This window comes from Microtus oregoni, unplaced genomic scaffold (assembly GCF_018167655.1).
Source record: "Microtus oregoni isolate MIOR12 unplaced genomic scaffold, Mior012 000037F_ref0000500, whole genome shotgun sequence".
Taxonomy (NCBI): domain Eukaryota; kingdom Metazoa; phylum Chordata; class Mammalia; order Rodentia; family Cricetidae; genus Microtus; species Microtus oregoni.
The window spans coordinates 22,415,236-22,439,837 of NW_024543096.1; the positions used below are offsets into that span (position 1 = coordinate 22,415,236).

Here is a 24,602-nt window from a genome sequence, read left to right on the forward strand (position 1 = left end):
TGTGTGTGTGTGTGTGTGTGTGTGTGTGTGTTGAGACAGGATCCTACTACCCAGCTCTGGTTTATTTGGAACTCACTATGTAGACCACAGGCTGGCCTTGAACTTGTAGAAATCTGCCTGACTCTGACTCCATCTCCCAAGTTCCGAGATTACAGGCTGAAAAGGGACATGTATGCAGCTTCCTCAAATACATTTAATAAGAAGCTTGAGAAAGAAAGCAAACTCCCCAAAGAGCAGCAATACTTAATGGATGTGCTACGCTAGTCAGCCGCTTGCAGAGAATGGAGATCACACACTCTAGGGAATTAGAATTAGGGTGTTGATGGAGACACGCATCTTACTTCTCTGCCAAAAAGAATATGCTTTCAAAGCATCTATATTTGCATTCATTAAAATCCTCTCATTTTCCTGTGCCCTCCTTTTGTCGAGGTCCAGCCTCGACATAAATTATCTCTCGGACCAGCGGGGAGGCATGAGAATAAAGACACAACTCACATCATTTTATTGGGAGGGAGTTCTCAGTGATCCCTCATGAAATCCTGAGTTCACATCTTCAAAATTCACCCGTGTTTATTCTCCAAACAGCTTTTATACCAAAACATAAAGGGAAGGGGAAATTCATTAGCATTCTGTTTCCTAGGTAGCAGGGATTGAGGTCACGTCCACAACTATGGCTGCTCTGTCATGTAGACTGAATTAACACCTTTGCCCCAGGCAATCTTTAATAGTTACAAAGAAGAAGCAGGTGGCATTGGCTTATCTTGACTCTTTGTTTAGGATGGTGTCAGTTTCTCTGGAAAGGCTAGGTGACCACCTTCTGTGTGGCCAGGAGCAAACTGTGGCCTCAAAGTCTGGCCGCCATATAATGTAGAAATATGGACCTGTATAATATGGCCTTACACCTTTTCCATTAATTCGCCATTTTTAAAGGGAAATTTTCAAATCGGGGAACATCAATGGTTAAATGTGTCATTACATCCCTAACTAGCGCATAACTAACACAATAATGTTTGGTACAGACAGCGAGCCTCAAGGAATTCAAGTACAATTTACTATGTGAAACATAACATAAAACCTAGGAAAGCACTCCAAAGTTGTTCTTTGTTTGTTAGTTGGTTTTTAAAATAAACCTTATTAATCAAAAAAACTTGCAAGTAAATAAAAACATAACACAAAAATTAACCAGATGCAAAGTCTATACAACTCAACAGCTAGAACAGGCATTCAGAATGGCGGCTCTGAACGCTTGCTGTTAAATTTTACGCTTTCGCTGTCAAATATGTTTATGCACTTATCCATCACCCAAAACAAAAAGCCCATGGCAGAGTTAGACCTAGAAAACAATTGGATTTATGCCCTGTTTCTTGACTCATGTCCATGCCCCGTGTTCAGCCCTTTCCCATCCCCTTGTATTTTGCACTTCCTGTAGTATATATACTACATAGAAAGAAGAGCCAGACAACGTCCAAACTTTTCATCCTTAGAGGTGTGTTAGTGACACCTTGCAGCATTTAGAAAGTTGGCAGGCCGCCAGGCAATGAACAGTTTGAATTTCTATTTCCTTTCGCATCCCGCTTTACTCTGCTGAGCTTCGACGGACAAAACATAAATGTGTAGTAACCTACTGCAGCTAGACTACTTTGCACATAGGAAGTAATGATAATGGGGCCAGGAGTGAAATTTTCAGAGGGACCTTTCTTCGTACATCTGTAGTGTTTCGTGAGGATGCAAATGGTTTCCTTGTTTGGGAATGCTGCTGAAAAAATGTTATTGCAGCTGGGGTATATAATTTTTTATGTCTCCCCCCTTTAGTATACTCCTCCCTGTAGTAATAAGAGCGGCGGGGCTGCGTCCCCAGCACCCGGCCGCCTGCACAGCTAGCTTTACCCGAAATAATTACATGGAAACTGTATTCTTTTAAACACTGCTTGGCCCTTTAGCTCTAGCCCTTACTGGCTAATTCTGGTATCCAGATCAACCCATCTCTAATAATCTGTGAGCACCGGTCTTACCGGGAAGATTCTAGCCTATGTCCATCCTGGGTCGGAGCTTCTTCGCATGTGTCTCAGAGAGCAGAGCTCTCACGTCCGCCCTGGAGAAGGGAGCATGGTGTCTCTCCTCCAGAGCGCACAGCTGTCGAGTCTTAGCTCACTTCCTCTTCCTCCCAGCATTCTGTTCTGTTTACTCCTCCCACCTATGTTTTAACCTATGAGGGCCAACCAAGCAGTTTATTTTTTTAACCAATGACCTTCCTCCATCACCTCCCTTTTCCTCTGACTTTTTCAAGAGTACCCTGCAGACAGCCTGAGGAAGGGTAGTGTGTCCTGGACCCTGAGTGAGGAGACTGAGTCCCAAGCTCAGTTTCTTCTCCCAGGGTACCTCATTGGTCGATGAGTAGCAGGAGAGGTAGGTGCTCCAATTTAAAGTCACAGGTGGCTTCTCATTTTAAGTCCAGTGATCTGAGACTCATGTCATGGTTTTGGAACCTGACAGACGAAACCTATGTAAGTTTCAAAGAAACATGGCAAAGGGCATGTGCAAGAGTCCAGGCTCAGTCTGCTCCTTCCAAATACTCTAGCTAAAGTACAATCCAAATAGAGTTTGCTATGGCAGACTTATTTCAAAATGCTTTTAGCCAGTGAGGATTTTCCAGTCATACAAATTGGGATTTAGTTAAGAGTGTATTACGTGAAATTAATAATACATACAAGTCTCAAAAAACCAAAAAAAAAAAAAACTAAAAAAAGCCAAAAGGCAAGGTTAGTACATTTAAGGACTTTTCCAGAACATGGTGTTGAGGTTTGGGGGCCTAGGGTCTGGGGTGCCTGTTACAATAAAGGGAACTAGCTTAATCCAATGCATATACTTTATTCCTTTTACCACCAAGTTGGTTTAGGGACTGAGATGAGGCTGAAATTGTTGGGCCCCCACTCTATGCCATCCAGTCTAGAAGAGGACCACTTACTAGATGCTTGAACTAGGTCCACAAATGTCAACACTGGATGGCAGAATTTTACACAGCTTTTAAATATAGGTAGACCAGTTAAAGACAAATGTGCAGGTCTGCCCCAAACTAGAGTTTGCTCACTGTACTCTGTTAAAATAGTCTTATTGCGGTTTTACTTTCTGCAGTGTCAATCATCCATGGTCAACAGTCTAAAAACATTAAATGGAAAATTCTAGAAATAAAAAGTCCTACATTTTTAAACTGTATACTGTTACTGAGTGGTGGAGTGTGACAAAATGTGGCACCACAATGTGGCATCAGGTGAGCCAACCTTGCCCAGCATATTCACATGGGACATAACTGCCCACATTAGTTGACGGAGAGCTAGCTTAGATATCAACTATTAGGGTATATCAGTGTTGTGTTCGAGTAATTCTTAATAATGACTTGTCACTATTGCAATTGATCTATTTTGCTGGTAGTTACTACAGATGACTCATTTGATTGGCAACATGGGTTCAGAGACGCCTAAGGGGAGATGGTACATTAGGCCAGTGTAGTAATAGGAGTGGCGGGGCTGCATCCCCAGCACCCCGGCCGCCTGCTAGCTTATGCCCGAAATAACAACACACAAACTGTATTCATTAAACACTGCTTGGCCCTTTAGCTCTAGCCCTTACTGGCTAATTCTGATATCCTGATCAACCCATCTCTAATAATCTGTGAACACCGGTTTTACCGGGAAGATTCTAGCCTACGTCCATCCTGGGTAGGAGCTTCATCGCGTGTGTCTGCCCGGGAGCGGGGCATGGCGTCTCTGCTGAGGCGTCTGCTCCCGAGAGGAGAGCTGTCAAGTCTGAGCTCACTTCCTCTTCCTCCCAGCATTCTGTTCTGCTTACTCCACCCACCTATGTTCTAACCTATGAGGGCCAGCCAAGCAGTTTATTTTTTTTTAACCAATGACCTTCCTCCATCAGACCAGGGCATTTCCCAAGAGGATGGTTTGTTTTGAATAGGGTCAGCTAGCACCATTGTAGAGGACCCAGACGGAACAAAGGTAGGAAAAGAGTGCAGTGCCATCCTCCCGAAATCTAATGCCGCTGCTGTCACTGCCCATGGACACTAACCTCTCAATGGAGACTCACATCAGTTACTCTCCAGTGTCCCAACCTTCAGCCTGAGACTGGCACTATACCCCTGGTCTCCCATTTTCTGGGGCTTCAAGTTTCACGGCCTAAAGAGCCACTGAGTTCTTGGCATCTCCTGTATGCACACCGCTCTTGAACTATTCATCTCTAACCACGCAAGCCAACCCAGTAAACCTCCTGTAATTAGGTAATGTATTGTTTTTGTTCTTCTAAAGGACCAAAATATATTATTGTTGTTTACCTCTTCGTGAGTTTAACTTACAAAGATGAATGAATTCTACGATATGTATTTCCTTTAAAAACTCTTCAGTTGTGTGCATGCAAGCAGGCACACATACCGTGGCACGGGGGGAAGTAGGAGAACAATTGTGGGGAGTCCGTTCCCTCTAATATGTGGGTCATGGGATTAACCCTAATATGTGGGTCATCAGGCTTGGATACAGGTACTGGTAAGTTAGCTCATGAATTTTTGTTTCACTTTTAAAGGGCATGTTTTACTTATCAATCTTCCTCTAAGATTTTAATGAAAATAATTGCAGAAATATACCTGTGAGGGAGGAAACCATTTCCCTTCGACCCTCATAAATTCATACTGAAGAGACAAAGACTGGTTCAAAGAGAAAACTATCACATTTATTAGCACACACATGTATACTGTACAGGAGACCCCAAATAAAAGAACACCAAAAAGGTTCAGCCTCACGTTTGTGCAGCATCTTCAACAGAGAACAGTGAGATCTGACAAATATGACAAGTTGGACTTCCGGCTTCCAAAGTTTGGGGAATTGTGGAGAATAAGTTTACAGGAATAAGTTAATGAAACTAGCTTGTCCGTCTCTCCGGTGACATGTCTGAAGAGGTAAGTAATCTCTTTTGCGGTTAACTTCCATCTTTCTTTGTGGGTATGAGGCTAGATACCTTATCATTTTAGGTCCCGTGTTTAGGCAAATTCAGGGAGGGCACAGCCGTTTCTAACTCTGCTGCTGTTTAACTGGTTTTAGCCCACAAGTGTTATGTCAAAGGGCATGTTTTGGGATGATGTATTCTAGTTTCCTTCATACCACACAAAACACTGAAGAAGCAGAAGGGCAAAAGACAAAAATTCTTTTAGGGTATATATACAATAACAAAGCAGAACAAACCTACTATTTCTACATCAATTATGAACCGTAGCTATAAAAGCTTTCCGAACATTAGCAAGAAACGCTGAAAAATTGTTAGTCTTCCTGACCTTCTCCTGAAATTCTGCTATGCACTCAAGAGGAGGTGAACAGTCGGACACTGGAAGAGAGAAGAAGGCACTTTAAATGAGGGGCTCTCTATACCATGGAGAAGGTTTCTAATGTAGGCTCTAAGCTGGTCTCAACGACAATTACACTTTACTGAAATTCTGGGCAGAAACTAACACACTTGAGTTTCATAGTTATCACTTAGTCCTTTCCTTCCTTAATCCCTAAGGACTCAAACTGTGAGATTCGGTCCCACCTTAAATCTGAGCATGGTACAGGACCGAGAGCCGAGTGACACTCAGTGCTCTTTCAGCCATCTTTCACACACATTTTATTTTAACTATCAGAAGTCATTTTCTGTGCAAACCTTCAGTTTGACTTCTACGTTTCTTGTCACAATATAAAAGAAAAAAAAAGCACTTTTAATGCCAATTCTTTTTATCTTTGTTTTTTTGAGACAAGGTCTCTCTATATAGGTGTGACTGGCCTGGAACTCTATGTAGATCATCTGCTTCTGCCTCTTAAGTGCTGGAATTGAAGACAGGAGCCCACATACCTGGCCTTAATGCCAATTCTTAATAATTTATGATTTTTGAAAGAAATATCCAAGATTTTCACACAGCAACTGTTCCAAGAGTGGCATTTACAGAGTGCACTAACTAAATGAGGCAAAAGCTACAAGGTACAAAGAGCCTTGTGTCAGCTGCACAAGCATACTATAGCAAATCTCCACTGAGAGCTGCCAAAAGAACAATCCCGCTCTTTCCACCATCAATCATCTCCTTTGTTCGGGAGGAAGGACTTGGCCACATTAGCTTTCTGGCTTTGGTAGAGTTTGCTTGGACAGGACCATAACAGAGGAGCAGAGGACTTGGTTCAAAATTCATTCTGGGAGCTTTAATTTAATATACTATCAAACACTGTGAGGGTCTTTAAGCTGTCTTTCCTGTTCTATGATACTCTGATAAAACAGAGAAAGGCCTTATTCCAGCTCACAGTTCAAAGGTCAATCAACCATGGTGGGGGTGTCAGGGCAACAGAAGCATGCAGCAGCTGGCCACCTGATCCCCACAATCAGGAAGCACAGAGTGATGAGGTACTGATGCATGCGTGCTCCTGCTCAGCTCCACACCACGCACCTTAAGGTCTTCCTGCCTCAATCAACACAATCACGATAATGACTCCCGGCACATGATCATGGTGACAACACGAACATCCAAACAGGCTATGTACCAATAATACACAATTTAGAGAAAATCGAAAAACTAGGAAAGAGGGTTTGGGAATTTGCTCTAGTACTTGTTTGACTAAAAGACAATTACTAAAGAGAAAATCTTCAAATATTTTGTGGATGAAGAGTCTATAGGATGACAGCTTTGGAGCCAAGCAGCACGCTGGGCATCTATCTGCCAGCTACACAAGCTTTAAAATGATACTGCAGGTAAGATCATTTTTATGAACACCAACAAATTCAAGGACTAGAATTAAGACGACACAAACATACTTGTACCTGCTTAGTGTTCACGCTGTTAGCGATCACACACACATTCCCTATAAACTAAAGGCTCTCTGACCTGCTGCAGAACCAGTTACTAACCTGCGTTGGGGATGATCGCATTCTGGTTATTTTACACAAAATGGCAATGACTAAACTAGTCATACTGCCAGTCACAGTTTCAGCTTTAAATTCTCTGCAAGGGCAATCAAATTTACATATAAAATACAATGAGCTTTGGCCCCTAATGCATCTACTTGGCAAAACTATCTAACATCCTTTAGAGGACTGGACCTCAAGAAGAAACACTGAAAAGGAGACAGCTTGTGCAAACAGTAGTTTCCTTATATTATGAATCAAACAACAGTTGAGGGCAGTGATCTGAAACAAAAGCAAAAGATGGGAATACGTACCTTCATAATCCCTGGCTTCATTTAGGCATAGGGAAAACATATATGGTCTCTCTGGCTTCTTAGGGTCAATACCAGTGAATATAAACTGCAATTTATCACCTGAAGAGAGTAAACCATTTAATATGAGAATTCTTAGAATGCCAAGGCTCTCAGCAGAGATAAACTCTCACACACACTTCTTTGATCAGTATGAACACTGTTGTGTATCCACTTAACCAGTATCTCCAAACACAGAACTTACAAATTTGTCTAAATGACATTAAAAGCAGACAACAAAGGAAGAACAGAAGAGGTGGACGTCACTGACATTAACCTTTTTTCCTTCAAAAGATATTATCAAGAAAATGAAACTCACAAAATTATGGAAAATATTTGTAAATCAAATACCCACTAAAGCTTGAATGCACAGAATACATTTTTAAAAACTCTAAAAATTTGAAAACACAAAAGCAGAGACTTAAGCTTTTAAGAGATTTAAGATCACTGCAACCAGAAGGGTAAGCAAACAGTGTCAGCTCCTTCCCCTTGCAGGGGAACAGTTAAACACAACACTGTGTATGTGTACACTACATGCACACGCGCAATATATACACACATACGTTTCCCAGACATAAAAAGGAATGAACTTCTCATACATAACTACAGGATGGAAAAACCTTGGAAATACAAAGCTAAGATGCAAAGGAACAAATATCGTACAATTCAACTATATAAAATAGCTACAACAGATAAGAGAAATTCATGGAAACCAAAAAATAAAGTCAAGATTACTGAGAGCTTTTAAAAAATTTCTGCTTGGGGTAATAAAAAGATACAGAAGTCCATGGTGGTTAGTGATGGTCACACAACACTTCAGATGTAATTAATGTATGAATGTACTTGGTTAAAACAGCTTAGCCGGGCAGTGGTGGCGCATACCTTTAATCCCAGCACTCGGGAGGCAGAGGCAGGCGGATCTCTGTGAATTCGAGGCCAACCTGGTCTACAAGAGCTAGTTCCAGGACAGGCTCCAAAGCTACAGAGAAACCCTGTCTCGAAAAACCAAAAAAATAAAAAAAAGCTTAGTTTTATGCTACACGTACATTACTACAATAAAACCCATATTGTTAAATGAATTTATTTTGCATTTTTCTAGTTACTCTACTATCCAAAAATACCTTGATATTCTTCCAAAGAAGTAAATGCCTGACTGCTACAATGTATAAATTCACACACATTTTAGTTTCTTCTATAGCATAAAAAATTAAGCAATCTTATTTAAAATTCTGAGTTATAAAAGGAAAGCTTCAGAAACTTAGGGAAGACTTATCTTACATCCAACTTCAAAACGAAGTCACTGTCAGCACACCAGATTTTAGAATGTTAATGCCAAAGAAAATTCGGTGATATACTCAGCTAAACTAAATGAAAGGTTTAACCTGGGTTTTTTTCTTCCAGAGTATATACACGAGGGCCTTCTCTCAGAGTCACCAACAGGCAAAGAGACTTCTGTGCCCATTTGTGGGTTGGTGCATCCCCTTGCAGGGCACCAAGCCATCTATCGGTTCTCTAGTGGACACCAGCTTGTCACCCTTTTATTTATTTCAATTCTGCTGTTTAGGTTAGCACTCACTCCTCTGGTTCAGTTGATCTGCATAAGTCAGGTAAACACTTTACTTTTACCAGTTTATAGCAAAGGATGCTATGCTACTTGGTTCCAAACACACACTATGCCCTTCCCACCATTATAATCACACAGACTGTAAATAAATAAATAGATAGATAAATAAAACACGTAAGAGGGAAAGAGGCTGTTGAGAGTCGGCTCATCAGGGAGGACACTTGCTACTAAGCCTGATGACCTGAATTCAATCCCCAGAACACACGAGAAAGAACTCATTCTCCCAAGCTATTCTCCGACCTCCAAAGAGCGCAATGGCACATATGTACACACACAATAAATGACTTTAAAATGCAATAAATAAATAACATATAAAATCTTATCTATGTTAAGTATTCACATCCAGGGGAAATATACACAGGGTTCACAACTAACTGGTTCAGGCATCTACTACATGTCTTTTTAATTTTTTTTTTTTTTCAAGACAGGGTTTCACTGTTTAGCTCTGGCTGTCCTGAAACTCTCTTTGTAGACCAGGCTGGCCTTGAACTCAGAGACCCTCCAGCCTCTGCCTCCCGAGTGCTGGGATTAAAGGCATGTGTCACCACCATCCAGCCCATACATGTCTTAAAACATATTCCCTGTGAATTAAGGAAGGCCAGTACATAGACTGAGTACCCTCAGTGACTCAACAAGACTCACTGTGATCTTGGGAAGCCCCCAAATACTAACTTATAACCAATTAACATATATGTATATAATAGCTATAAAAATATTTATGTGCTTTTTAATATAGTAATTCCCTCCTTTTAGGGGAATTTTGTGATAAAGTGGATGCACTATTTCTAAAGTTAGCAAACAGGTACAATCCAATCACTCATAGCAATCCAGTTTACAAAAAATAGAATAAATCACGCTTCATTGATGGAAGGAGTAATTTCACCAGCATTCTCAAATACCCATTCTTAAGGCAACTGGAGATGAAACGAACACCAGGGAAAACCACAGCAAACATTTGCATGGCTTCTGTTGTTTGTTTTGACAATCATGTTAAACCGCTTTCATCAGAATCCTAGCTAAAGAAAATAGTCATATTTAGATTAAAGGCAGACACTGGCCTATTTCCTAAAAACCTAATGATGTGCTTACTAGTTTAGTTAAAAATATCTCTTAGATTCTTTTCTTCTTTAGATAAACCTTGTCTAATCTTCTATAGACCAGTTACAATAAACTTACCATGAATCTTTCTAATTTCTAGTTCAAGGTGATCTCTATACATGTCCGCGGATATCTGCAGCCGTTTCAATCTCTCTCCGTTAGCTTTGTTAGCAGTGGAAATTGCTACAATTCAAAAAGTGTTCAATATTTCAGATAATTCTCAATTTAAGGCTGACTGAATTAATATTAAGAAACTTGAAAACTACTAAAAAGTTACACCAGGTATAGCAATCTGTTTATATTTATTCAGCTTCCAACTAACAAATAACAAGAGATGAAAGAAAAAAGGATTGCTTGAGATATGGATAATCAGGCCAGGAACTTGTATACCTAGCCTGTTGTTGTTTACTGGCTAGACAAATAAATACTAATTGCTTCAAGGGAAAATACTTTATTCTTCTAGGCATAGCTGCTTCCCACGAGAATTCAGCCTCATCTCATGTTGGTTAACAAATAAGTCTAACTAAGAGACGGCAGATGAGAAGTACAAGTTCACAGTCTAGTCTTGGATTGAGAACTGTCAAAGAAAGCATTAACCCAGAGATTTGGAGTTTGTAGGCAGTACATTTCCCTTCTAAATTTATTTGAATATGAAAAATTTTACAGAAAGGGCCTTTGTAGTATGAGTGTTCCTAAACCCAACAGAGATTAAGAATCTTTTTTTGGCCTTTCAGTTCTACACACACAGTCTCATCTTTCTCTTGCCTAAACCCCGCTCCTTCTCGATAGGTGAACTCCCCTAACCTTTCACATCTTGTATTTGTGACTTGTTGAGGTTAACTGAGTTTCCTGCAGGAGCAAAGGTTGAGTTTATATTGGGGCAGGAGCAATTTGTTATCAGTAACTACACCACTGAAGACAGCGGTGACCATTCCTTCCCCACAGCCAATACTGTCAGTACTTCTTTGAGGGTAGGATCTCATGGGCCCTTCTTTCTATCTATGTTGACTGGCCCACACTCACGCAGTAACCACAGCTGGTAAGAGCTTGTAAGCACACTGGCCATGCACATCACATCCAGAAGACACTGCTTCATAGCTCCCCTCCCCCAGCTCTGGGCCTTCCATTCTGTGACGCTCCCTGAGCCTTGGCAGGAGGTGTGTGATACAGATGTCCCTTCTAGGGCCAGCCACAAACTCTCTGTACTTTCACCAGCTGTGAGTCTGTGCATTAACTGCCTGGCAGAGATTTTATGGACCATAAATGTCTGCTAAGTCCTTAAAAAGATTCTTCAACGCAGGTACAGCATGGTGATGCATGGCTATAACCCCAGCACTAGGGAGGTAGAAGCAGGAGGACCAGAAGTTCAAAGGTATCCTTAGTTCAAGCTTGAGACCAGCCCGGGCTACATGAGACACTAAAAGGCTTTGTCCAATTTCAGAGTAACAACAGCATGGGGGTCTGGTTATAACTGAAACTGGACAAAACACTTTAAGCAAGACAATAATCACAAAAAGAAAACCAAGCCCGCTTGGTGATTTCAGTGACGCTGAGCAGAGACGCTGGGTTGGCTCCGCCCTGAAGAGTTGTCCACCTGCACAGACATGGAGCACAGCCAGAAAGATGCGGCTGTGAACCACCCTGCCTTTGAAGTTAGCTGACTAGTTTAAATGTAACCACAAACTTACTTTCCTTCTTCCTACAATATTCTTCCTTAAGGTCCTGGATATTTGCTGTCAGCCCTTCCAATTCTTGCTTCTTGTTTTTTACTTCACCGATCATCTTTAGCAGGTTATCTTTCTTTTCTTCAATGAGCTTATTCTGCTTACGGAGCTCTGCAACAAACACATGGCATTTAACAGCACACAGCCTACTCTCTGACACATAAGAAAAACACAAAAATCACTGGCTTTCCTAATACATCCCTTTTGTACTTTGTTTTGAAGACAGAGCCTATGTAAACTTAGGCTGGCCTCAAAACTGACCATGTGGCAAAGGCTGGCCCCAGACGCATAATCCTTTGGCCTCGATCTCCCTAGTATAAAAAGTACTTTGATGGATAAACATCATGTAGTGACTCAAAAATCATAAATGTTAAGAGAATCTGCTTCATTAGTTGTCTTTAAAATAAAATTAAAAAATGCTTCTAAAATTGAGAAAACTGAATTAATTCACAAACCAGGAAATGAGAAGCTCATGACCCCAGCAGTTCTAAGAGAAGAGCCCACCACAGAAGATAGTCCAGCTCTACCAGACAGCTTTGCACAGTCTTTGCAGGAAGAGCTAATTCTAATGCTTTGCAAGCTTTTCTGGAGAAAACGGTGATAAGATTGGCAAACCTAACGAAGTTAGCATAACCCTGAGACTAAAAAGTAGACACTGCCGTGTCTCCACTCACAGCTAGCTTTATGTAAAACAGTCAGCACCAATGAGAGGACTCAGTAGGTAATGGCGCTCGCTGCCAGGCCTGTCGAGTTGACTTCAGTCCCACATGACGACAAAGGAGCTAATTCCTGTAAATTGACATGAACCATGGTACATACATTGATCCCTGGCACCCCATAAACTGGGTGTGGTGGTGCACACTTGCAATCCCAGTGCTCAAGAGTCAGAGGCAGGAGGGTCAGGTCACCCTTCACTACAAAGTTACACAGCCAAGAGTATTTATTAGCACAAATTAGACTCAAGGGCTTGGGGAAAAAAAAGATGGGGGTGTGTTGGGGAGAGAACTTGTGAATCTGAGAAGTTGTGGGGAGGGGAAGGATGAATATGACCAAAACACATTATACAAAACTCTCAAACAGAGAGAAATCCAGGGGCTTAGAAAGCTGGCTCAGTGATTAAAGGCACTTGTGCTTTTGCAGAAGACCTGGGTTCAGTCTACATGGAGGCTAACAACCATTTGTAATTCTTTTTCCAGAGGATTTGATACCCTCTTTGGGCCTACAAGGGAACTGAATGAATGTATTATACATTTAATACATGCAGGAAATACCCATACACATAAAACAAAAACAAATACATATTTTAAAATATATATTAAAAACAATCCACTAAAAGCAAATATGGTTAGATATAATAAAAATATTAGGAAAATGTATCATATGAGCAGGCACTGGCAAAACATGTTATATAAATTAAGTACACCCTCTTTTTTTTATTTTACTGGGGATTAAACCCAGACCCTCAAAAAAAAACGTTAAACCAATCACTCCATACCCTCCCCCAAACTACACCCCCAAGCACTTTTAAAGTTTTTATCCTGAGATAGGCTCTTACTGAATTGCTGAAACTGGCCTTGAACTTTCAAAGCTCCTGTGACAGTCCTCCAAATAATATAGGTAGTTGCCTCTGGGCCAACTCTACCGCTACTGTTTTTTGAGGCAGGGTTTCTCCTTAGCTTTGGAACTACTCTTGTAGACCAGGCTGGTCTCGAACTCACACAGATCCGCCTGCCTCTGCCTCTCGAATGCTGGGATTAAAGGCGGGCACCACCACCGCCCGTGTGCCACCGCCGCCCAACTATTTTTTAAAACAGTGATTCTTTTTTTAAATTATGATTTATTGATTTATTATGTATACAATGCTCCTCCTGCCTGTACAGGTCTGCACGTACGGTTTTGATATTCCAGAAACATCTCAACCATCTTTTCTTCTTCCTTCAGTTTCAAAGACAGCTTTTCTGAAAGACAAATTGCCATAGAAGTCTCAATTCCGCTGAAGTCCATCAGTAGGAAGAACAGCCAGGCTGGGAGGTAAGGGCAGTACCTGAAAGCGCTCTAAGGGAGTCATTGAAGGCATCTCTGAGCCCCAGAATCTGGCTAGGATTCCCACTAAGGCCGTTTCTGAAGTTATCTCCAAATTCATTTATGCTCTGATTCAAGAGGATCAGTTCGTCTTCGAACATCATGTCCGATGCTGCAAAACAGAGTACACATGTAACTGTAATGGACACCAAATAAGCCGAGTATATACCCGCAGTTTGGCAGTAGTTAAAGGTCAATCTTCAGCAAAATTCACGTCCAGCCTGAAATACCCGAGACCTTATCTAAATAAATTAAAAACAGCAGGGCATGGTGGTGTACCCCTTTAGCCCCGTCTGCAACAAAGACGCAGAGGCAGGAGGATATCCGTGAGTTCAAGGCTAGCCTGGTCAACAGAGAGCTCCAGGCCAGACCCTGTGTTTAAAAAAAAAACAACAAAATATCAATAGCCCCAGTAGCTAGCAACTGGGTAGTTCCAGCCACGTGGGCCGAACTATGGTGAAAGCCGTTCTGAGAGCAGTAGCATGAAGGGAGGTGTGTGCGTGGGGGGGAGGGGGGAGGAAATATTATCCAAATATGTTGTATGAATCTTCCAAGTCATTTTTTTTTTTTAACAGAACCCAAGTCAACTTCTCCTCTTAAGGACCCGATGACAGGCAAGGAGACCCTAAAAAGCAGGGGGACCGACGGTCTGGGTTTTCTGCACGAGACCCCCCGCCGCCAACAGGACCCCACTGACTCCCTGCCTGCTGGGGCGGGGAAGGGGGCGGGGCGGCCCGGTGACCGCCGGATGACGCAACCTGAACCCCGGGGCTAACAGCCCAGACCCGAGTTCCAGGCGCGGCGGACAAACGCCGGCAGACCCAAGCCGACCTTCCCTCACCGCGCGCGGGCGGCGAGCTCCGCAGCCCTTCGGCAAGCTCCCCGACCTGGGCAGCCAGAAACGCCACCGTCTTCAGCAGGCCGGACACGTCGGGCAGGAACCAGCAAGCCGTTCCTCCGCGGCGCAGAGTTTCGATTTCAAACTCTGGACCGCCGCTACCCGCCAGTCAACTCGCCTTCTGATTGGCTGGTGGCGAAGGCTCTCCGTGCAACGATTGCTTAAAATCGGCCTGAGGAATTCTCGCGGACAAACATGGAGCAGGGCATTCTGGGGTTCGTAGTTCTTGTCTTAAGACAGGCTTGGACTGAGTCTGTAGTGAGCTAGCAAGAAGGGCTTGCCACGGGACGAAGAAAAATGTAAGAATTGATATTTAACTGCATTCTTTTATAAAATACATACCCCTCTTTGTTTTTTTTTTTTGTTTTTTTTTTTTTTTTTTTTGGTTTCTCTGTGGTTTTGGAGCCTGTCCTGGAACTAGCTCTTGTAGACCAGGCTGGTCTCGAACTCACAGAGATCCACCTGCCTCTGCCTCCCTAGTGCTGGGATTAAAGGCGTGCGCCACCACCGCCCGGCCGTTTTTTTTTTTTTTTTTTTTTTTTTTTTTAAGACAGGGTTTCTCTGTAGCTTTGGTGCCTGTCCTAGAACTAGCTCTTGTAGATCAGGCTGGCCTTTAACTCACAGAGATCCGCCTGCCTCTGCCTCCCGAGTGCTGGGATTAAAGGCGTGCGCCACCACCGCCTGGTTTAGCAGGCATTTTCTTTTTTTTTTTTTTGTTTTGTTTTGTTTTGTTTTGTTTTTTGTTTTTCGAGACAGGGTTTCTCTGTAGCTTTGGAGCCTGTCCTGGAACTCCCTTGGTAGACCAGGCTGGCCTCGAACTCACAGAGATCCGCCTGTGTCTGCCTCCCAAGTGCTGGGATTCTCCGCCAATCCATCAGATGTTGAGTTTTAAGACTACTGGCCACAAGAACAATGTGCTCCCAGATTTTACAGAACTTCAAACTGAATGGAACCAGAATACTACCTAAGTAACCCATGCTCCCTGAAGAGAGACACATAGGAGACACCAAGCTATTTTAAAACACATACTTTAAAAGTAATAACAATAATAAAGATTTTAAACGAGGTGTGATAGTTTGAATGCAATTGAGCCCCATAATCCCATAATCTCATAGGGAAAAGCACTATTAGGAGGTACGGCACTAATAAATTACTCAATTAAAAAAAAAGGATGAATGATATCAGCATCAGAGGGGGAAAAGACAGGACATTGCTCAATACTCAGAAAACGTTCAATGCCAAAAGAAAAATCCTCAGCTTTTGGAAAATGTGGTAAAATACACATGACAGATTATTTACAACTTCAACTCTTTTTACACATCCTAGCGTTGATGCTGTACTAACACAGCTGCACCTACCACGGCTACTCACATCCCCGTGCCCACTGGGCAAGAATCCCATTCTCCATCTCCTGGGTACTGGCCGCCACTATTCCACTTTCTCTCTCTAAGAAGCTGGTTGCTAGTCAGGCATGATGGTTTGCACCTGTTCCCAGTACTAGGGAGACTGAGGCAGGAGGGTTGATGTGAGTTGGAGGCCAGCATGCCATCCTGTCTCCTGGAAGAGGAGGAAGGAGAAGTATTAATTAAGATTGTAATTCAGAGATGAGTGCCTAGCATGTGTGAAGTCATGGCTTCAATTGTCAGTAAAGTTTTTAATTGTCTCTTAAATTTAAGAGTGGTCATTTGAAGCCAGGCATGGTGGTTTTTATCTTTCACCTCAGTGTTCATGAGACTGAGGGAAGAGGATTGCCATGAATTTGAGACCAGGCATGGGCTACATAGTGAGTTCCAGTCCAGTCTGAACTATAACTTGAGACCCAGTTTCAAAATAAAGGAAGGAAAGGAGGGAGGGAGCCACCTCTGCCCGGCTACTTTACTGCTTTTAAATGAGGTCTACTAATTAATGCAAACATGTTAGCACAATAGTATTATCTCCACTATATTCTCAAATGTCATTTCCCTGTGCAAGGCCCAGTCATGGGCTTCCTCTTCCACAAAACTTTCTAATCTCCTTCGCACAGACGGAAAGTTCCTCTTCTTCTCCCTGTTCAAGTCTAAGGGCATAAGCATGGGTGTTTATGCAGCTGCCTCACAGCCTCTACTAGACTACAAGATTCTTGCTGTATGATCTACCTCTGTCCTACCCAGAACAGGTGGCTATCAGAACCTGTCAGTACTTCTCAAAGCTAAGGTTCAACACCCATAGCATCACCACGGTCTGGGAGTTCAGTAGACATGTAAATTCACAGGTCCTGCTCAATTACTAATACATCTAAGACTCCGGAAAGAGGTTCCTGGGATCTTGGTTTTAACAAGTCTAAGTAAGCAGGATGCAAACCAGACTTTGAGACTACTGTGTTGAAGAGTAAGTGCTCCCTTGGCCATCGAACATGCGCTCAGCTGCAAAACACACCTTAGCTCCACCAAGGAGAACAGAATGAAGAGCACTATTCCATGGGCAACGCTGTTGGTTTCTCCTGTGAGCCAAGCCTCGGCTTATGGATGTGTAGGTCATGATCAGTTCCAGAGAGTAGTTCCTAATGAGACTAATGGAAGGGTACCTGAAAACTGTGGCAAGACAGTTTATAATAGTGTCATTATGGAATGCCAGTATTCCTGGGATGCTAGCCAGAATGGAGGTAATTATTATAAAAGTCACTAGAGTCTCAACTCTCGAGTCTGAAATAAATCCACTTACTCTGCAAGGTGACGCTGGAGAGTTCTCGAATATGATTTATTGTAGAAGAGGCAGATGCGTTTGTTAGGAAGGGATAAAGCCCATGAAGGCATTAAAGGCCTGGTTTTGTTTGCTGCCAACACAGGAGCAGTGCTAGCCAAAGTCAAGCATGTCTGCATGGCGCTGAATTGCAGCAGGAACTATAACTGGAGACAAACAGTTAATTTTATGACAAGAATATATCTTGTGAGGTTTTTTTAATATTTGCTATGGCAAAACATACTGAAAAAAGTCTGCACTGTGGCCTCCAGGTTGCAGTCTAAAACCAGCAGGGCTTGCTTAAAACCCAGCAAGAGTTTAAATAAACCAGAATGAGAACATTCTGGAGAGAGCTGAAAGTCAATTACTAGAACTAACTTAGAAACGGGGCAACAGTAGAGGGTTTCGAGACTGGCTACATTAGTGAAAAGAAACACACCACACCACGCAGTCATTAAAAGTAAGGAAATCATTAACACAAGCCAATCATGCTGGGGAGGATGGCGTCCTGAAGTCTCCAAGGAAACCAGAGAGGGATGGATCCTGGGAACAGACACACAGACAGAACAGGGACTCCAGTAAACTTCATGTTGTACTTAATTTGTTTGGGTCGGGGCTTCTATTGAAAATCTGCAGAAAGCTGTGACCTTCTTAGAAGAAATGTAAGGACAAACATTTTACCTGTGATTCCAGAAAGTTCAAGACTGGGCCCAAACCACATACTAAGAAAAAAATTTCTTTTTCTCACACACACACACACACACACACACACACACACAATGCATTTTTTGGCATAGCAGAATTCTAGTTGTTGGAAGCCTAGAGAAATAACTGGAGACGAATCCCACAGCAAGGCGAGGATAGACTGATCTTGAAGGGAATGGTGCTTGGCTGTGTACTTTTGAGTAGTAGTCTTTGCTTTGTGTGGGAGTTTTCCATTTATATGTATGTGGGTGGGTATGTATGCCCAGGTGAGCAGAGTCTCTTTTGTCTTTCTGCCATGTGTGTTCCTGAGCTTGAAGTCAGGTTGCCAGGTTTGGCAGCAAGCTTTCATAGCTGTTGAGTCATCCCAATGGCCTTGGCTTGATCTTCAAATGCAACATTGGACATTTCATGTTTGTTGTGGCTGGTTTAGAGATGCCTTTGCTCTTTGGCTAAGAAGTGTAACGATAACAATCAATTCGAAGACTCAGATAATACCAGATGTGGTAGAGTACACCTCTAGCCCCAGAACTGGAGATTCAAGGTCAACCTGGACTCCTTGTTTCAAACAACAATAGTGAGGAGTCTAGGTAATTAAGCCTCACAATTTGTGTGGGAAAAAAGGGCTGAGATGGAAAGGTGAAAGACTAAGAAACACAAAGACAGGAAAGGAAGGGAAAGGAAAGGAAAGGAAAGGAAAGGAAAGGAAAGGAAAGGAAAGGAAAGGAAAGGAAAGGAAAGACAAATACATGATGGAGACACGTACAGAGGAACACCATGTAAAGACACGTGAAGATGGTGACAACCATCCAAAGACCAAGGAGGGGCCATGGAGCAAACTATAATAGTGTTGACCCCTTTGTCATGACTTCTGCTTTCCATGCTTATGAGAAAATAAATGTGTGTTCATTTTAGCCACCCAGTCTGATGCTCTCATGGCAACTTTAGCAGGGGAACATGATGCCCTAAAAGGAATGCCAGCTGAGAAAGCGCATTGAGCAAAGAAATGAAAAGCCTTAGCAAGCTATGATGGAATAAGAAGATTCAGCAGATTGTGTTAAAGGGAAAAGGATACTGAGATGCTTTTGCTTCTGTTAATTATCCTGTAATCTACAGAACGGGCGTTCTCTGGAGACACAGAGTCTGTCTAAATTAACTACCTAAGATGAAGAACAAATCCGCAGTCAACTTCATCATAGACTCTGAAATGTTGAATAAGCATGAAGTTTAATTTTTAATTGTAAGACAAAATGTATTTGATATCATTTATACCCTGATTTAAGGACATGACACTTCTGAAGAAAATGAATATCATGAATTATGTAGCTCAGATACTTCTTAGAAAAAGAATAAAGGGAAGTTATGTCCTTTCTCATGGCTCATTAAAGAAATTATGGAAATTAGAGAGCCTGAATATGCAAAACAAAAAAGCCTGAAGCATAGACGTTGGTTGGTCAAGGCAGATGCTGCATATGGTTTGTTTGAGCTCCATCATTCTAAGCCTAGGTTCTACACCAGAATCACTCACTTGGAGTATTTTTATATAACCAATGCCCAGATCCCACCAGTAGAATTCAGCAGATATGGGTTGAGACAAGGTCATTGCCCATGATAGCCTGAGGTGTCTAATTGCCAGCTAAGAATAATTCTTCTAAGTTCACGTATGTTTCTCCCTTATCAGAACTATGCTCACTGTAAAGTGCCCCCAAACATTTTTAATGGCCAGTCAATCCATTTCTTCTAGGAAAGGCAACAAAGATCAGCAGAAACCCATAGAGACTGCATGCCCATCACACTGTTCCTGTGGAATGATGGGATATCTGGAAGAGCCTCACAGAGACAACTGCAGCCAGTGAAGAGAGTTTCTGGTAAAGGAGGCTCTGACCCGGAAAGACAACTGTCTGAACGGAGGGATGAGTAGGGCGTTACTGGCTGCACCGTCAGCACCTGTAAGGGTTGACTTTACTCCTTGCCAACCCTACTCGATAGAAAGAGAACCTCACCCTGACAGTGACCTCTAGGTCTCCATGCGGCACTCTCTTCACCCCAGCTGTTTTTTTTTTTTGGGGGGGGGGTGCTTCTCATTTACTTCTGACAAGCAATTCTCAACAATCCAAATGGCTGAAAATCCCTGATTGGTGGAAAGCCCTTGGGAGTCAGTTCCTTCGTCCCAGTGCAGTTTTCCAAAGCTCGTAGCTGTATTGTATAGTCAGTTAAAAGCAATATAGAGCCAGGGAGATGGCTCAGTGGTAAGGGTGCTTGTTCCACAAGCCAGATGACCTGGGTTCAAGCCCTGGAACCCTCAGCAAAAACAGAGAACTGACTCCTGAACTTTGGCCTCTGACCTCTACAACTACACCATGCTATCTGTGCACCCATAGACACACAGACATACATACACTGTAATAATGATAATTATAGTTTAGTCCTAACACATTTCTATAACCCAAGTAAGTCAAAGAAGTCTGCTTTTTTTTTTTTTGGCCTTACACTCAAACATGTAAACACCACATCTCCCTCTGAGTTCATGTACTTGCTGTATCTTGTCTTTGCTCCATACATATCCTGACATTCTTTGATACTGAAGATCTACCCAATCATTTATTTCTCAAAAGCCATGATCAGAAATGAATCTGTCGAATCATAAGAAATTTCAAATTAAAAAAAAATCGCTCTCTTGTTTTCCTGAAAGACACAGTAGACTAGTCAGAAACCCACAGTCTATCTGAAATTAAAATGCATGGCTTTGAGGCTTCTTTGACGAGGAATAATTATTTATGTCGTCTGCTAGCCAAGCATAGAGATTGCTAATGTCTGCCCTTGAGGGAAATGAACTGTGTGAAAAGTTCCAAGCAAACACCATCCAACTGTTCATGGGAAAGGAGGAGGCAGAAGAAATCCACGGGCTTCTCTACAGATTTCCCCCCCCAAAAAATTGTGATTTTCGATTAATGATCAGGTTTCAGATGTATGTAGTTTTACTTGGAATATATTCCAAACAAATTGGTTACTTTTTGTAGAACTTACAAAAAGCATAGAAATACTTAGTTTGACTGAATTATAGGTGATTACAAAACCCACTAACACATATGCTATGATTAACCAAGGAGTTAGCGGGACAGTAGTGTGACTGATGAGTCTAAGGACCATTTTGATAGTCCCACTCTAAGTAGCCAAAGCACCCGTAGGACTTCCCTGTTTATGAGAGACAAGGGTACCCAAACCCCAGATACTACCATCTTTTGTAAAAATGAGAGCCCAAAACCCAAGTTATATCAGGGTATTTCAATCATGACTCTTGAGTTAGGTTTTACAAGAATGACAAGTCTCTACTTAGTTAACGGTTGTATTTAAGTACAGGTGAAATTTGTATGCCTTTAATTGCAGGATATTATTTGGGCATCGTCCTTACTGGTGGATCCAAGAAACTCAGATTTACCCAAATCACTCAAGCCCACGTCTTGACCAGTTTCCTACTACATGTGAGACAGGTCCAGGTAACAATTAAAGCAGCCTCACTTTAGGGATGCTATTCTAAGTCTTTATGCATGATCATATGATAGCTAGGATCTCAAAGAAAGTATCATGAGTAGGGATGCTTACCACTTATTATAACAACTGCTAATGAGGAAGGAAAGAATTTTATGAATAGTCGAATTCTGCATTGTTATTTGTGAAAGATTATGTGTGGAGAATCCTATCCGAATCATTTATACTTGGGTATTTACCTTTGGAAGTAATGGTTTGGTACGAAACCAAATGAAAAAAAAAACAGTAAGCTAAAATGAAGTCCTAAAGAACGCCATTAAGAGTCTAGAAATGGCTGGACATGGTAGCGCACTCCTTCAATCCCAACACTCAGGCAGAGGCAAGTGGATCTCTGTGAGTTCGAGGTCAGCCTGGTCTACAGAGCGAGTTCTAGGACAGCAAGGGCTTGGTATTTAACCTGAGAGGCTTTCTGCTGGGTGAAAACTTATGTCCAACATCTAAGTAAAGTAGTTAAAAGCAAAACTAGCAGTATATAGGAAAGACATCCATTTTGGTGGTGAGGAAAGGCCGGTGACAGGAAACATCTGCTGTCAGGTCACACCCCCCTTTTAGTGTCTTTGTGGGTTGGTTTCTCCATTGTTTTGCCAAGATTCTCACTGCAATGGCCACAGCGCGCACATTCTGGTTTCTGCATGCACACAGCAGCTGTTTGTAAGTCAATTGGTGAACCACAAGCAGAACAACAGTAGCCTATTAGCTTAAGGAAAATAAATCGATTCAAGGTCCAGTAGAAGTACTTTAATTTTCTTGTCAATTGAAAACAACACATGAAGAATGAATAAGATTGTGTTAGCGTTGTCTGCAACTGCCCATGCTCTTAATTACACCCGGATATATTGATTTGCAGAATTCAGTCAGTTTGAAAGTCTGGAGGGAGAGGGAGGGAGGGAGAGAGAGAGAGAGAGAGAGAGAGAGAGAGAGAGAGACCTAACGCAATCTCATTAAAGAAAGTTAATGTAGAATTACATAAAGTTATGACTGATTATATATGTTACAAGTTCATAATATTCAGGACTTCATGGCCCTGTTCCATCATGTAGAATTGTCTGAGAAGTCACATTCCCTACATTTGACATGGCAATTTTAACTCTAACCATTATTATCCATATTACAAATGATCAAGAATGGGCTACTCCTCCAGGGACCAAGAGGAAAAATCAGATCTTTCTAGCAATTTTCTCTCCGTTCCTTCTTTTTTTAAAAAAAAACAGTGTTTTTGAAGTCATGAATTTAAACCTCAAATTGACTCCACTTTTATCTACTTCTGTACAGCACATATTAACCTGTAACCAACGAGGCTTCTATTTTATTTGAGTGTAATTTATATGGCAAAGATAACATCCTATTGTCTCATTTTTGATCCTGATGCTTAATTAACCACTTTTTGAACAAACAATGCTCGTTACAGGAAGTCCATCTGGTCACGCAATGGGCTCATCGTGTGTCTGGTATGTCATGGTAACAGCTGTCCTAAGCAACACTGTCAGCCAGATGGACAGGTCCTCTGTCACTCTGCACAGGTCAGCATGCCCCGACTTCTGTAGCATTAACAAGACAGTGTTGAATACGGGAAGTCGTTTCTAAATATTCATTTTAATACATGTTCAGTTGTTCAGTGAAATGTGCTTATTCTATTCTTTCACAGCCCATGTAGCAGGCTGAGGGGAAATGAATATTCTGCTTTAAGATAATGTCCTAATTAGCTCACAGCTATTACCACTTTTATAATTGAGTTGGAAATGTTTATCTGATTAATGACTTGCTAAATACGCCTTTGGGATTCTGAAATTCAATTATTATTTTGATACCTCATAAACAAGCCATCTAAAATTGCATAAGGAAACATTTTTTTGTGTGCACATTCTCTTGCCTTAAGATTAACTTAAAAATTTAAGAATCTTCGTTGCTCTTGAATGCGTTGATTTATATAGTGAAATTATGCTTCCTACTCTGAACACCCAATGCTTTTAAGATCACTAAAATATATTCTAGCTGTTAAAATCTGTGCAGTCTTTTTAATTAAAACATTCTAGAGGCAAAATTAAACTCGCTTGTTAGATTTACTGCCAACAGATATCTTAGTGTGGAGACCCTTACAGAACTTCAAGATAGCACACCATGTAGAAATTGGCCTTTTCCCTCTGTTCTTTCTTTGAAATGCTTTGTAACTAAAGCAATCGGAGACATCACCTTAGTCATAGATTGTACAGTTTTGATTAGAAGCAGAAACATGCAAAAAATCCTATCAAATGTTAAAATTCAACTATTAGAAAAAGACCGCATTGAATGCCAAGATCTTCAAATGTTATGTTGCTGACAAGCAAACCAAAATTTAGTTATTGAAAGAAAAACATGTCAACCTTTTAAAAACTCTAGCATACAGCCATTACCAGTATAGAAAATTTCTTCTAAAATGAAGAATCGAAAATACTATTCTACTTCTTAAGAATAGCGCAGCATAACGTAAGCAGAGTCTACGTGGGCCTTTCTTCCCTCAAATGAACAATTCTGGAAAAATATGTTTGTTCTAAAAAATATCCTTATTCCTTTTTGATATTTGTAATGACAATATTTTCTTCATCTATCAAAATTAAGTGAGTGGGGTCTGAAGAGATGGCTCAGAGGTTAAAAAGCATTTGCTGATCTTGCATGGGACCCAGGTTCAGTTCCCAGAACCCAGATGATGGCTCACAACCATCCATAAGAGCAGTTCCAGGGGATCTGACAACCTCTTCTGGCCTCTAAGGTCACCGAGAGTCTGTGACATTACACACAGAGAGGTCATGGGCTCAGTGGAACATTCATGAGCTTTTCACTTAAGTGGACGCTGCCTCTCTAGTGTTTTCTTCAAACAAAGAAAAGCTGAGAGTGGAGGGCAGCGAGGAAGCACAAATACCAGGGAGCAAAGATCTGCATGGTTTATTCGTGATTGTTCTGGA

General features: G+C 41.7%; 1 protein-coding gene across 3 annotated transcripts; it reads right to left on the bottom strand.

Moving 5' to 3' along the window:
- Positions 1-4,712: 4,712 nt before the first annotated feature.
- Positions 4,713-14,809, bottom strand: Spc25 (SPC25 component of NDC80 kinetochore complex). 3 transcript variants are annotated; one of them, XM_041631636.1, is made up of 7 exons: positions 14,684-14,809; positions 13,759-13,908; positions 13,607-13,672; positions 11,679-11,825; positions 10,069-10,173; positions 7,233-7,331; positions 4,713-5,376 (listed from the first exon to the last, which is right to left on the bottom strand). In XM_041631636.1, the coding sequence occupies exons 2-7, from the start codon at positions 13,898-13,900 to the stop codon at positions 5,252-5,254; spliced, it is 684 nt and encodes a 227-aa protein (XP_041487570.1). In that variant the 5' UTR covers positions 13,901-13,908; positions 14,684-14,809; the 3' UTR covers positions 4,713-5,251. The 3 variants fall into 3 exon arrangements, with proteins under 3 accessions (XP_041487570.1, XP_041487569.1, XP_041487568.1); XM_041631635.1 differs by having other exon boundaries at positions 14,638-14,778; XM_041631634.1 differs by having other exon boundaries at positions 14,628-14,771.
- Between the last annotated feature and the right edge of the window lie 9,793 nt (positions 14,810-24,602).